The sequence below is a fragment of the Ranitomeya variabilis genome, chromosome 1 (assembly GCF_051348905.1).
Source record: "Ranitomeya variabilis isolate aRanVar5 chromosome 1, aRanVar5.hap1, whole genome shotgun sequence".
Lineage (NCBI taxonomy): Eukaryota > Metazoa > Chordata > Amphibia > Anura > Dendrobatidae > Ranitomeya > Ranitomeya variabilis.
Window position 1 is genome coordinate 764,944,805 of NC_135232.1, and position 13,413 is coordinate 764,958,217.

Genomic DNA, 13,413 nt, shown 5'->3' on the forward strand with positions numbered 1-13,413 from the left:
ATGCAGTGACAGACAGAAGGCAGAGCAAGGGTTAACAAATTTAACAGTTTTAATTTTGACAAGGGGTTAACTCCTCTCAGGGAGCTGAAGGATTAAACAGGGGAATGGCAGTTCAATTATGAAAAAGTTGCAGAAGTTCGGTGGTGCACTTATCGTGTCAGAAGTTCTTCAGAATGCAGGTACCACTTGGTGTGGGTAACACTGTCAATGGCTGGTGCGGTGTTGGTCCAAGGAGATTCAGTTGGTAATGGCAATTTGTCTTCTGGCGGCAGCGGTCGGTCTCCGGTACCTTCCGCTGAGCCCCAGGTCCATGAACACATGCAGCCGGAGCAAACAAGATAGCAGCATGATCTAGGCCCTCTGTAGGTGGAAAGGTGTTTGATGTTAAGGTGGGCCGCAAACGTCTGTCCAATGGCCAGTTCTCTCTTTGTGGCACGGGCACTGTACTCACGGTCACGAAGCGTACGGCACCTCGCACTCTGTCAGTTACCGGGTGCGCTGCACTTCTCTCTGCAGTACCCACTGGTCATGGTGGGGGTACATGAATGCGGGCCGGTGCAGCCTCGGTGCTCAAGAGCGCTTCTCTCTCTATCCTGTGTGCTGCCTGTTCCCACCAAGACTAACTGCTTCCACGAGCACTGTGTCTGTTGTAAGCCACACCCCCTATTTCCGAGTGCAAAGATCTGTCCGGTCTCTGACTCTTTCCCCCGGACAACAAAGTAGACAGCCCTGACAGTTCTGAACCCGGCATAGGACAGGAACCCACGGCCTGGTTCTCCTTCTTACACAGCATGTAAAAAAAAAAAAGATGTGGGGTCCCCAACTGTCTGCTTTATCTTGGCTGTTTTTTTAAATTATTTATTTATTACTAAGAAATAAATGAAGAATATTAATAAATAAATGAATGAAAAAAATGATGTGGGAACCCCCCTATTTTAACCCCTTAACCCCTAAGGGTGGTTTGCATGTTAATGATCAGGCCAATTTTTACAATTCTGACCACTGTCCCTTTATGAGGTTATAACTCTGGAACACTTCAATGGATCCCGGTGATTCTGACACTGTTTTCTCGTGACATATTGTACTTCATGATAGTGGTAAAATTTCCTCAACATCACTTGTGTTTATTTGCGAAAAAAAATGGAAATTTGGGGAAAATTTTGCAATTTTCCAACTTTGAATTTTCATGCCCTTAAATCACAGAGATATGTCACACAAAATACTTAATAAGTAACATTTCCCACATATCTACTTTACATCAGCACAATTTTGGAACCAACATTTTTTTTGTTAGGGAGTTATAAGGGTTAAAAGTTGACCAGCAATTTCTCATGTTTACAACACCATTTTTTTTAGTGACCACATCACATTTGAAGTCACTTTGAGGGGCTATGTGATAGAAAATACCCAAGTATGACACCATTATAAAAACTGCACCCCCAAGGTGCTCAAAACCATTCAAGAAGTCTATTAACCCTTCAGGTGCTTCATAGGAATTTTTGGAATGTTTAAAAAAATTAACATTTAAATTTTTTTCACAAAAAATTTACTTCAGATCCAATTTGTTTTATTTTACCAAGGGTAACAGGAGAAATTGGACCCCAAAAGTTGTTGTACAATTTGTCCTGAGTACGCAGATACCCCATATGTGGGGGAATCACTGTTTGACTTTTCAATGCGAAATTGACTGGAATTGAGATAGGACGCCATGTCGCGTTTGGAGAGCCCCTGATGTGACTAAAAAGTGAAACCCCCCACAAGTGACACCATTTTGGAAAGTAGACTCCCTAAGGAACTTATCTACATGTGTTGTGAGCACTTTGAACCCCCAAGGGTTTCACTACAGTTTATAATGCGGAGCCGTGAAAATGAAAAATCATTTTTTTTCCACAAAAATTATTTTTTAGCCCCCAGTTTAGTATTTTCCCAAGGGTAACAGGAGAAATTGGACCCCAAAAGTTGTTGTCCAATTTGTCCTGAATACGCTGATATGCCATATGTGGGGGTAAAGCACTGTTTGGGCGCACGGCAGAGCTCGGAAGGGAAGGAGCACCGTTTTACTTTTTCAACGCAGAATTGGATGGAATTGAGATCGGACGTCATGTTGCGTTTCCAGAGGTCCTGATGTCCCTAAACAGTGGAAACCCCTCAATTCTAACTCTAACCCTAACCCCAACACACCCCTAACCCCAACACACCCCTAACCCTAATCCCAACCCTAGCCATAACCCTAACCACACCCCTGACCCCAACACACCCCTAACCCTAATCCCAACCATAACCCTAACCACACCCCTAACCCTAACACACCCCTAACCCAACCGTAAACGTAAACCAAACCCCAACTCTAGCCCCAACCCTAACTTTAGCCCCAACCCTAACATTAGCCCCAACCCTAACCCTAATCCTAATGGGAAAATGGAAATAAATACATTTTTTTTATTTTATTATTTTTGCCTTACTATGGCGGTGATAAAGGGGGGTTTGATTTACCTTTTATAGCTGGTTTTTATAGCGAGTTTTTATGTTTGGCAGCTGTCATACACTAAAAGACGCTTTTTATTGCAAAAAAATAGTTTTTGCGTCACCACATTTAGAGAGCTATAATTTTTCCAAATTTTGGTCCACAGAGTCATGTGAGGTCTTGTTTTTTTGCGGGATGAGTTGACGTTTTTATTGGTACCATTTTCGGGCACATGACATTTTTTAATCGCTTTTTATTCCGATTTTTGTTAGGCAGAATGAGCAAAAGTCAGCAATTCATGAATTTCTTTTGGGGTGGGCGTTTATACCGTTCCACGTGTGGTGAAATTGATAAAGCAGTTTTATTCTTTGGGTTAGTACGATTACAGCGATACCTCATTTATATTTTTTTAATGTTTTGGCGCTTTTATACAATAAAAACTATTTTATATAAAAAAATTATTTTTGTATTGCTTTATTCTGAGGACTATAACTTTTTTATTTTTTCGCTGATGATGCTGTATAGTAGCTCGTTTTTTGCAGGACAACATGACATTTTCAGCGGCACCATGTTTATTTATATCTGTCTTTTTGATTCCACTCTTTGTTAGGTGGTATGATGATAAAGCATTTTGTTTTGCCTTTTTCTTTTTTTTATGGTTTTCACTGAAGGGGTTAACCAGTGGGATATGTGTACTTTTATTGTTTTTTTTTATTTACATAAAGAAATCTATTTATTGGAACAATATTTATTTTTCTTTATTTAGGATTTTTTTTAAAAAATATTTTCACACAGTGTAATACCGTATTTTTCGGACTATAAGACGCACCGGACCATAAGACGCACCCCAAATTTCCAGAATAAAAATAAGGAAAAAAAATAATGTTTCAAATGGTGGTACATCTTACAGTCCGAATTCAGCTTACCAGTGAAGGGATCGGCACAGGTGGAGAAGTGGTCACAGGGGTCTTTCGGTGGTCCAGGATGGTGTGTTGGCCTCCAGGAAATCCCATCCCAGGCTGGTGCTCTGTGCTTGGGCATGGGTGGAGGCTCTGTGCTCTGGGGTAGTGGCTGTGCTCTGGGGCAGGGGCTGTGCTCCGCTCCAGAACAGTGGCTGTGCTCCGATGCAGGGGCTGTGGTCTGGAATAGTGGCTGTGCTCCAGGGCAGGGGCTGTGCTCCGGAACAGTGGCTGGGCTCCGGGGCAGTGGCTGCGTTCCGGGGCAGTGGCTGCGTTCCGGGGCAGTGGCTGGGCTCCGGGGCAGTGGCTGGGCTCCGGGGCAGGGGCTGTGCTGCGGGGCAGGGGCTGTGCTGCGGGGCAGGGGCTGTGCTGCGGGGCAGGGGCTGTGCTGCAGGCAGGGGCTGTGCTGTGGGGCTGTGGCAGCAGCTCTCTGGGCTCAGTGGGGGCTCCGACGGCATTTCATCAAAGCCCGGAGGCCCCCCGCTCGTCCGTTAATGGCATGTTGCGGTGGCCTCCGAGAACATGGGCGCCGGGAAAATGGCCGCTGGGCTGGCGCATGCTCAGATTCAGATCTTGTTGCCGAGATCTCGCCCCGAGATCTCGGGAGACGAGATCTCATTGACGAGATTTGAATCTGAGTGTGCGCCAGCCCGGCTTCCATTTTCCCGGCGCCCATGTTCTCGGAGGCCACCGCAACATGCCATTAACGGATGAGCGGGGGACCTCCGGGCTTCGACGAAATGCCGTCGGAGCCCCCACTGAGCCCAGAGAGCCACCGCCACAGCCCCGCAGCACAGCCACTGCCCGCAGCACAGCCACTGCCCGCAGCAGAGCCACTGCCCGCAGCACAGCCACAGCCGCACCAGCATGGGAAGGGAGGCTGCATCGGGACCGCCGCCACTGCCTCATGATTTGTAAGTATATTGCGACTACAAGACGCACCCCCATTTTCCCCTAACATTTTTTGGGAAAAAAGTGCGTCTTGTAGTCTGAAAAATACGGTATATATATATTTTTAAACTTTTTTACATTGTCCCAGGGTGGGACATCCCTATACAGTGTCAGATCGCTGATCTGACACTTTGCAGAGCACTATGTCAGATCAGCGATCTGACAGGGAGTGCTGGAGGCTTGCCCGGCGCCTGCTCTCAGCAGGCACTGACAAGCCGCCTCCCTGCAGGACCCGGAAGGACTTCCACGGCCATCTTGGATCCGGGGCCTGCAGGGAGGAGAATGGTGGAGACCCTCGGAACAACGCTATCACATTGCGTTGTTCTGAGGGTCTCAGGGAAGCACGCAGGTGCAGCGCCCCAGAGTCCTGGTCGTTGCAGTACTGTGGCTCCGCCACTAAGGGGAGCTATGGTACGTCTGATGGCACTGAAGGAGTTCATCTGATCAGGTATCACAGACACCAATACATTTCACAGTCGGGCCTCCGGGGGGAGCTAAGGGTTCTATTCATTAGGCCACTCCCCACCATAGTGGGTAAACTGGGGGTCAGGCAGGAAGTTAGATCAGAAAGCTGACTGGATTGGACGAAGCAACACCTGGTGGCAGAGGGTGTTGTGGAGGAAGAGACAGTAGGGTCTCTGTCAGGGGTGGGATCCTGACAGAGGCTTGGCAACGAGAAAGAACGTAAAGGGACCGCGCCTGCTCTGGGTAGCGGCGGTGCCCAAGAAAGGATTAGAAGAGAAATAGATTGTGCTGAGTGAGAAACGAGATCAAGCGATAGGAGAATACCAGTAGGGGTCGTGCTGTAAGACCGGAGCAACACCCTGCTGAGGCGCACTACCGGTGGCCGGAACGCCGAGAGAGTATTTCAACATTCAGCTTCAGGCAATACTCTAAACAGCGGCAGGACAGTCAGTCTAAGGCGGGCTGTCTCACACAAATCACCTATGAAGTCTTGGGGGGCACCTTGTGGAGAGGGGCGACTCTAGGGTCCTGGAAGAGCTCCGAGCCTACCCGTCAAACGGGTGCCGTCCCAACCAGAACACCAGGGAGGGACGGAGGATTAGAAGAACATCATTTAATCGAGTTGTGAGGGAACTTAAGAAACAGACACAACGGTTGTGGGGACTCTCCGTAAGCACAGCAGGGGAGGACCACAACACATAGCGCTAGAAGGAAGGCACCGATTTCCACCTGTGAAGAGAGCTCTGGAGGTGCCATTGGACCGGCCGGACTTGCGCAGCCTGGTGAACCGTATTCTGGACTGAGGACCCAGAGATCTTCAGTAAAGAGGTAAAGAGACTGCAACCTGGTGTCCTCGTTATTTACTGCACCGCACCGCACCACCACTACCGTCTTCTACATTTATTTTCACTGCGCGCCCCACGGCAGGGTCACGGACCGGGGCCTAGCCGCCGTGACAACCCCAGAGCAAAGACTCAGTGGCCCGGTACCGGGTACCCCTCGGCCCTGCGGCGGGTGGGGGCGCTACACAGGGAACTCCCTCCCTGTGCGATGCTTCCCTATGCCACCAGAATGCTGCGATCATGTTTGGTCGCAGTGTTCTGGGGGTTAAAGTGCCGGGAGCGGTGCCGGATGTCAGCTGTGATAATCAGCCGCAATCAGCCTCGCTCCCCCCGTGAGCGAGGCTGATTGCCTATGACGTACTATCCCATCTATTGGAATTAAGTCCCAGTTCACATGGACTGGATAGTATGTCCAATGGCAGAAAGGGGTTAATAACCAGCCAAGGGAAAGCAGACAACAGTGAGCTGGTATTTTTATTTTGGGAAGAGGCCAGTATCTATGGACCTTTTCAACTTATTAATATCAGCCCCCAGCTGTCTACTTTGTCTTTAATGGTTATTAAAAATGGGGGAACCCACAAAAAATGATGTGGCGTCCCTGCTATTTTTAATAGCCAGCTAAAGCAAAGCAGACAGCTGGGGGCTTATATTAATAGGCTGGGAAGGGCCATGGATGTTGGACCCTTCCTAGCCTAATAAGAAAAGCCTTCAGCCACCCCAGAAATGGCATATCCATTAGATGCAACAATTCCAGCGCTTAGCCTCAGCTCTTCCTGATTGCCATGGTACGGTGGCAATCGGCGTAATTCTTTTTGTGGTTAGTAATGCAGAGGTGTCAGTCAGATCAGACACCCTCAATACTAACCAATAGCAAAATAAACACACACAGACTTTTTTTATTTGAATAAAGAGACCCCCCACACTATAAGCCCTCATTCACCCACACCCATTTATTAATGAAATGATCCAACAAAGTAATCCACGTTCAATCTTTTTTGTCTCCGACGCTTCAGGATAGTAGTAAAACTATCGCTATGCACAGGCGACTGCTGATTAATACTCTCATCAACATCGCCTGCTCTCGATGATATCAGCGATAGCAGGAAAGGCTAATAGTAGAAGTAGTAATCAGCCGGAGCCTGACCAGTGGCAACCTTGTCACTGGCAATCACAGCCGTTGACTTACACGCTGTCCTCTGTGTGACAGCTTGGGAACCACTATACCCAGCAGCTGTCACCAGCTGATGACTTGAGTAAGGTTACCACTGGTCAGAGCTGCTGTTTCTCACACTGTCACACAGATTACAGCGTTGGAAATCGCTGGATGCTAGGGCTGCCCATTCAATTTAATAGGATTCGGAATTAAGTTTGAGTACCTGACTGATCCAAACATCCATGAATCCACCCAACCCTGCTCCTGACTGATAACTTTTAATAATGAGATCCGTTTGCTCTGTTAAAAGTGGTTTATGGGTTATTGTTTTAGATATAAAACGCAGCTTAGAAAATGTCACGAAAACTCAACTAGAATGGGTAAACTTAATATGGGATTAACCATAATCACTGTAAATGATAGTATTTGTGTACTGACTACTATTTAACATGAGTCTAAAGGTTCGCTCGAGTATAAGCCAAGATTTTCAGTCCATTTTTTTAGGCTGAAAGTGCCTCTCTCGGCTTATACTCGAGTCATTATCCCAGGGGGTCGGCATGGGAGGGGGAGCGGCAGGAGTGGCTGCTGTCACATCATACTCACCCTGTCCTGATGTGGTCTCTGCACGTCCCTGCTTCTCAGATCTTCTCTGGTGCCGGCAGCTCTTCCAGTGTTCAGCGGTCACGTGGTACCGCTCATTAAAGTAATGAATATGGATGCGACTCCACTCCCATAGGCTTGGAGCACATATTCATCACTTTAATGAGCGGTACCATGTGACCGCTGAGCACAGGAACAAGCTGCCAGCGCCAGAGACCATCGGAGAAGCAGAGACTGCGCCAGGCTGGGGTGAATATGACTGGGGAGGGTGAGCCATGCAATATTCACCTGTCCCTGTTCCACCACCGGGCTCTGTCTTCCACGTCCTCTGGCTGTGATGTTCAGGTCAGAGGGCGCAATGACATGTTTAGTGTGTGCTCTCTGCCTGAACAGTCACTGCAAAGACCCGGAAGAGACAGTGGCGCACGGCGGTGGAACGGGGACAGGTGAATATCGCAAGTGACGGGGCCCTGAGCCAGCGGTGACACCGGCACCTGGCCCTCATAGTGCGCCGGTGTCCCCGCCTGCTCAGGACACCAGCACCTCTCACTCAGTGATGAACGGGAAGTATGTTATTATTTTTTTTATTTTTATTGCAGCAGCATATGGGGCATATTATTCTATTGAGCATCTTATGGGGCCATCAACCTTTATGAAGCATCTTATGGGGCCATCAACCTTTATGGAGCAGCATATGGGGCATATTATTCTATGGAGCATCTTATGGGGCCATCAACCTTTATGGAGCATCTTATGGGGCCATCAACCTTTATGGAGCAGCATATGGGGCATATTATTCTATGGAGCATCTTATGGGGCCATCAACCTTTGTGGAGCATCTTATGGGGTCATCAACCTTTATGGAACATCTTATGGGGCCATCAACCTTTATGGAGTAGCATATGGGGCTTATTATTCTATGGAGCATCTTATGGGGCCATCATTAACCTTTTATGCAGCATTATATGGGGCATATTTTAATATGGAGCATCTTATGGGGCCATTATTAACCTTTGTGCAGCATTATATAGGGCATATTTTTTGTATGGAGCATCTTATGGGGCCCATCATGAACTTTATGGAGCATTATATGGGGCGTATTTTGTATGGAGCATCTTATGGGGCCCATCATGAACTGTATGGAGCATTATATGGGGCTCCTGATTCAATATGGATATTCAAAAACACTTAACCTATTGATGTCTCAATTCATTTTACTTTTATTGGTATATTTTCTTTATTTTTGAAACTTACCAGTAGCTGCTGCATTTCCCACCCTAGGCTTATACCGAGTCAATAAGTTTTCCCAGTTTTTTGTGGCAAAATTAGGGGTCTCGGCTTATACTCGGGTCGGCTTATATGGTAACTTATTCTGATCACAACTACATGCCCAATTACTATTACACTTATGCAACATTTTACACATTATTTTAGCTTTGTTTTTTTTATTTAACCCCTCAAAAATGATTTCAGTTTGTTTGTCAATGGGTTTGTACAAATTATGGTTGACCTAAAAGATGGAAAATGTTCTGAAATGATTCTTCTTGGTATGATTTTTTACATGACCAAAACCTGGCATTTTAACCGCGATATGTAAACTTTTTATATCCAGTATATACAACTTACCTAAACTTCAATTAAGTATTTTATTGAAGCTGACAATCTTATATTGTATGCGATACAGTATGAAGAACACATTGACCATATGCAGGCATGACTGAAGGAGTTAATGTTTGTCTAATTGATAATAAGGTGACATGTCTCCTGAGAGAGCATTTTTCCATACAGCTAGGCCTCGGCATTCTCTTATCCCTTGAGTTTAGAGCTGACAGAGCGGTGAAGAACCACCTGAGCTACAAGATAGAATTACTGCTTTTTTATTCGCAACAAGGGATCGTTTTACTGGGTGTACACTCAGAGCAACCTAGTGTTAATTATTCATCTCTCCAATGCTATCTGTGTCATTGTGCCCTTAGCATTCCTTTTTGAGAAAGAGGTGATACAGAACAGATCCAGCAGGAGAGCAAAAAACGAAGTAGGGAAGAGATCAACTGGAAACTAAGCTCATGGAGAACGGAGTAGACCCTGAACAAAAAGAATGCAGTGGCCAAAGAGAAACTAAACAGAAGTCAAAGGAAACTAGACAAAGCGTCTCCTCTGATTCAGCCCAAGGAAACACAGCACCACCCCATCCACCAAGAGTTAGGCCAAGGCTAGTTTTCCATACTCAGCTTGCTCATGGCAGCCCAACTGGAAAAATTGAGGGCTTCACGAATGTCAAGGAGCTTTACACTAAAATTGCAGAAGTGTTCAACATATCTTCAACAGAGGTGAGATTTTTATTAGTCTTTTAAAACTAATGGCCTGCATTCCAGAATTTTTAACAGAAAACAATTGAGATTTAGGAGAACTGCAAATGTAGATGTAAATGTTTTTAAAAGTTATATTATGGCAAGTCAATTCATTTCCATCCTTATAATCATCTAGATTATTATATTTCTTTAAAGGGGTTGTCCTCCCCTTTAAGACATTTTATTTATGGACCCATGGTGGTCAAAAGGTTTAAAAAAGGGAATACTACCTTACCAGAATGGTGCTACTCCACTATACAGCAGTCAGAAGAAACTGTTTCTATCTGTTAAGCAGCAGCACCTCTTTTAATAGGTGAGTAACCTCTTTATAAAGCAACCCTCCACCCTGGGGCTGAAAAGTCTCATGATGCCCTCCTTGTTCCTTGTCTGTTCAAATCGGCTTTCCTAGAATTGGTCTTATATTATCATTAATGTTGGCAGCACATGTCCATTTTACACATGGAAATATTTAAGCAAGCTTAAAAATAATTTCACCCAATGAATGAGTGCTTCAGAGTCAGCTGATTAGCAGCCTCTTTAAATTGGCTGATTTTCGGCATAGAAATTTGGGATGTGTAAATGTATCCTTAGGCTATGTTCAGACAATGCATTCTAGAAACTTGATAAAATTGTGGCAAAAAAACACATCATGATTCATGTAGTGTTGTGTGGACACTTAGTCTTCTTTCATACTCCTGAGAGGATCCATTCACAGCCTCCGCTGACAGTATAAGCAGACTTAAAGCGAACCTGTCACCAGGTTTGGCCAATACGAATTATGGCCACTGCCTTTCGGGGCTTATCTACAGCATTCTATAATGCTGTAGATAAGCCCACGATCCGACCTAAAACATAAGATAAATAAGTTTTATTATACTCACCCTGGGGGCAGTCCAGTCCATACTTATTTGCCCTGTTCAGGGCAGAGCAAAGTACTGCAGTGCACAGGCTCCGGGAAAGGTCAGAGAGGCCCATCACCTGCGCACTGTAGTACTTTGCTCTGTCCTCAAGAGGGCAGATAACTTCTGCTGCCCAGGAGCACGGTGTCTGGGAGCCATGAAGCAAGCAGGATGGCGGCAAGTGAGTATAATAAAACTTATTTTTCATATCTTTAAGGTCAGATCGGGGGCTTATCTACAGCATTATAGAATGCTGTAGATAAGCCCTGAAAGGCTGTGGCTGCATCTTATATCAGCCAAACCTGGTGACAGGTTCCCTTTAAAGAGAATTTGTCACTAGGTTTTTGCTTTGTAATCTGACATCACCAGTAATGTGTCACTTATTGTGCTGTGTATTGTTTTGCTGTTTCAATACAATCAGTGTTTTATCAGTGGAGATTATCACTAGAGGACAACTGCCCTTGCGCCTCCTAGTCCAACCACATCCCCAACACAGATTAGCAGCCCTCTGTCTCTATACAACGTAAACAGAAAAATGTGATGTGGGTGGGTTTATAGACATCTAAATGACTGAACTTTGCTAGATTTGCATCACAAAAAAAAAAGTGATTCAATGGTAACTGCTGCAGCCAGTAAACTAAGTGATATATCCTTGCAATCAGGGTCTTTGTCCCTGTCTCATGCTGTCAGAATGCATGGTAAAAATGTGACGACAGATTCCGCTTAACAAAATAGTAGCACTATATGCAACATGACACAAACCACAGCAGAGCAATGGCGGCCCAATTATAAATCAATGAGCTCTACCAGGCACAGGCTTTATCTGTTCTACAATGAGTATGGTAGAACTTTGATTTTCTAACAATATACAGTTATTGCAACGACCTTTCTCTTATCCCATGCTGCAAAATACCAAATTAGGTAAATTTTATATCACTTAGAGAAATATTTCCTCCCAGTGATCAGGTATGTTATAGAAAAGTATTTAAGCATTTGTAGTATAGTATTATAAAACCTATGGTACATCACATCTTTGGTATTTTGGTATTTTGCGGTGGGGTATAAGGTCTGAAACCGGAAGAACAACAATCCCAGCTGCTAAAACTGAGTATTGCACATACCCAAACAAAAAGCCAAAATACATTTTTCACTGTTTTATTTTCAACAATTCTTCAAGGGGGAACTAAGATAGAAATATCAGTTAGAACTAATTACAGATGTATATTCATTGTAGACAATTCTTTTACAGTTATATCAGGAGGTCCCTGAGCTCATGTCACATGCGCATACACAGGCATCCCAGGTCTGCACAGGAATTACATCTCTACTTGTAGTCCCATACTCCAGACCTCTCTAACGCTGATCCGATCCTTCATTGAAGCCCATTAATACATCTTATAGCAACATCTTCACTGTACATCAAGCACTCATCACTGTAAAGACTCTCTCCACCCATAGATGTCCCCTTCTTAGCTGCAACATCCACAACTGTACTTCAAGTGGCGGACAAAGTTAATTTTCTCTGGGGAAAACTTTGTTCTGCCAAGCCTTCTTTCTATTACAGGTTGCCATTTTGCTTTGTCTAGGACAACCATGGAGAGCAATCTCTGCTGTAACTTTTCTAAACTGGTGTTCCTATTTTTCCTAAACTGGCTGAGAAGCAGCAACTTTTCTATCTCTGTACCATTCTTGGATGAGTAACGTCGAACACCTACTATAAAATACCCAGTGCCTCACCATCCCATGCTCCATTTAGATCAAAAAACATATTTGAAGCCAAAGTGTTGGTAAACTCTGAATAACTCGCTTTACTACAACACACTTTTGCAGTCCCATTCTTTTCTTCAGCAACTTCCCTAGATAAAATTAGGAATTTGTCAGTAAGATCATTCCTTCATGCCCACAAACTACATGTATGGGCATGCAGGTCACTGAAATGTAAATCCACCAATACCAATACCTTATATCTTATACCTGTTGCTGCATTTCCGAGTAATTGATGTTTTCATTCATATGCAAATGAGTTATTAAGTTCTCCGTATGTGACAGAGTACTTAATGGGGTTTTCCACAAAAAACTACATTTTATTCAAAAGATCTTGGAATAATAGTAACTTCCACAATTGGATGTGTTTAAATAAAATGTCCGTGTGCTGAGATAATCTTATACATGTGTCCCTGCTATGTACTGTGTAATGGCCGTGTCTGACCATAGAGGGACATGGGCTGATCATATCACAGCTCTGGGGCAGGGGAGGAGGCAAAAGGGAGTATACAGACCGGATAACATGGGATCAAAAATGATTCTTCTTTGTGAGGTACGAATTTCACTGCCTGTTCTTAAGCAATGTTTTACTTCAAAGAAAGAATCATCAGCTGTCCTGTCTGTATCCTTTTTTGCTTCCCCCCCCCCCGCCCAGGAAATGTGGTATGATCAGACTATGTTCCTGTGTGGTCAGACACGGCCATTACACAGTACACAGCAGAGGCATATACATAGTCTAATTAACTGAGATAATGATCTTTGGGTTTTCATTGGATATAAGCCATAATCATCGACATTAACAGAAATAAACACTTGAAATAGATCACTTTGTTTGTAATGACTCTATATAATATATGAGCTTCACTTTTTGAAATGAAGAACTGAAATAAATTAACTTTTTGATGATATTCTAATTTTGTGAAAAGCACCTGTATATCTCAAGATTATCTCTGTGCCACGTATTG

The 13,413-nt window shown here is 44.6% G+C and overlaps 1 protein-coding gene across 1 annotated transcript in view; it reads left to right on the top strand.

Moving 5' to 3' along the window:
- Positions 1 to 9,492: 9,492 nt before the first annotated feature.
- GIPC3 (GIPC PDZ domain containing family member 3) overlaps positions 9,493 to 13,413 on the top strand; it is a 256,767-nt gene continuing 252,846 nt past the window's right edge. The window contains exon 1 of the mRNA XM_077271913.1: positions 9,493 to 9,764. Coding sequence (XP_077128028.1) covers positions 9,501 to 9,764 — 264 coding nt within the window. The 5' untranslated portion in view covers positions 9,493 to 9,500. The remainder of the gene's footprint in view (positions 9,765 to 13,413) is intronic.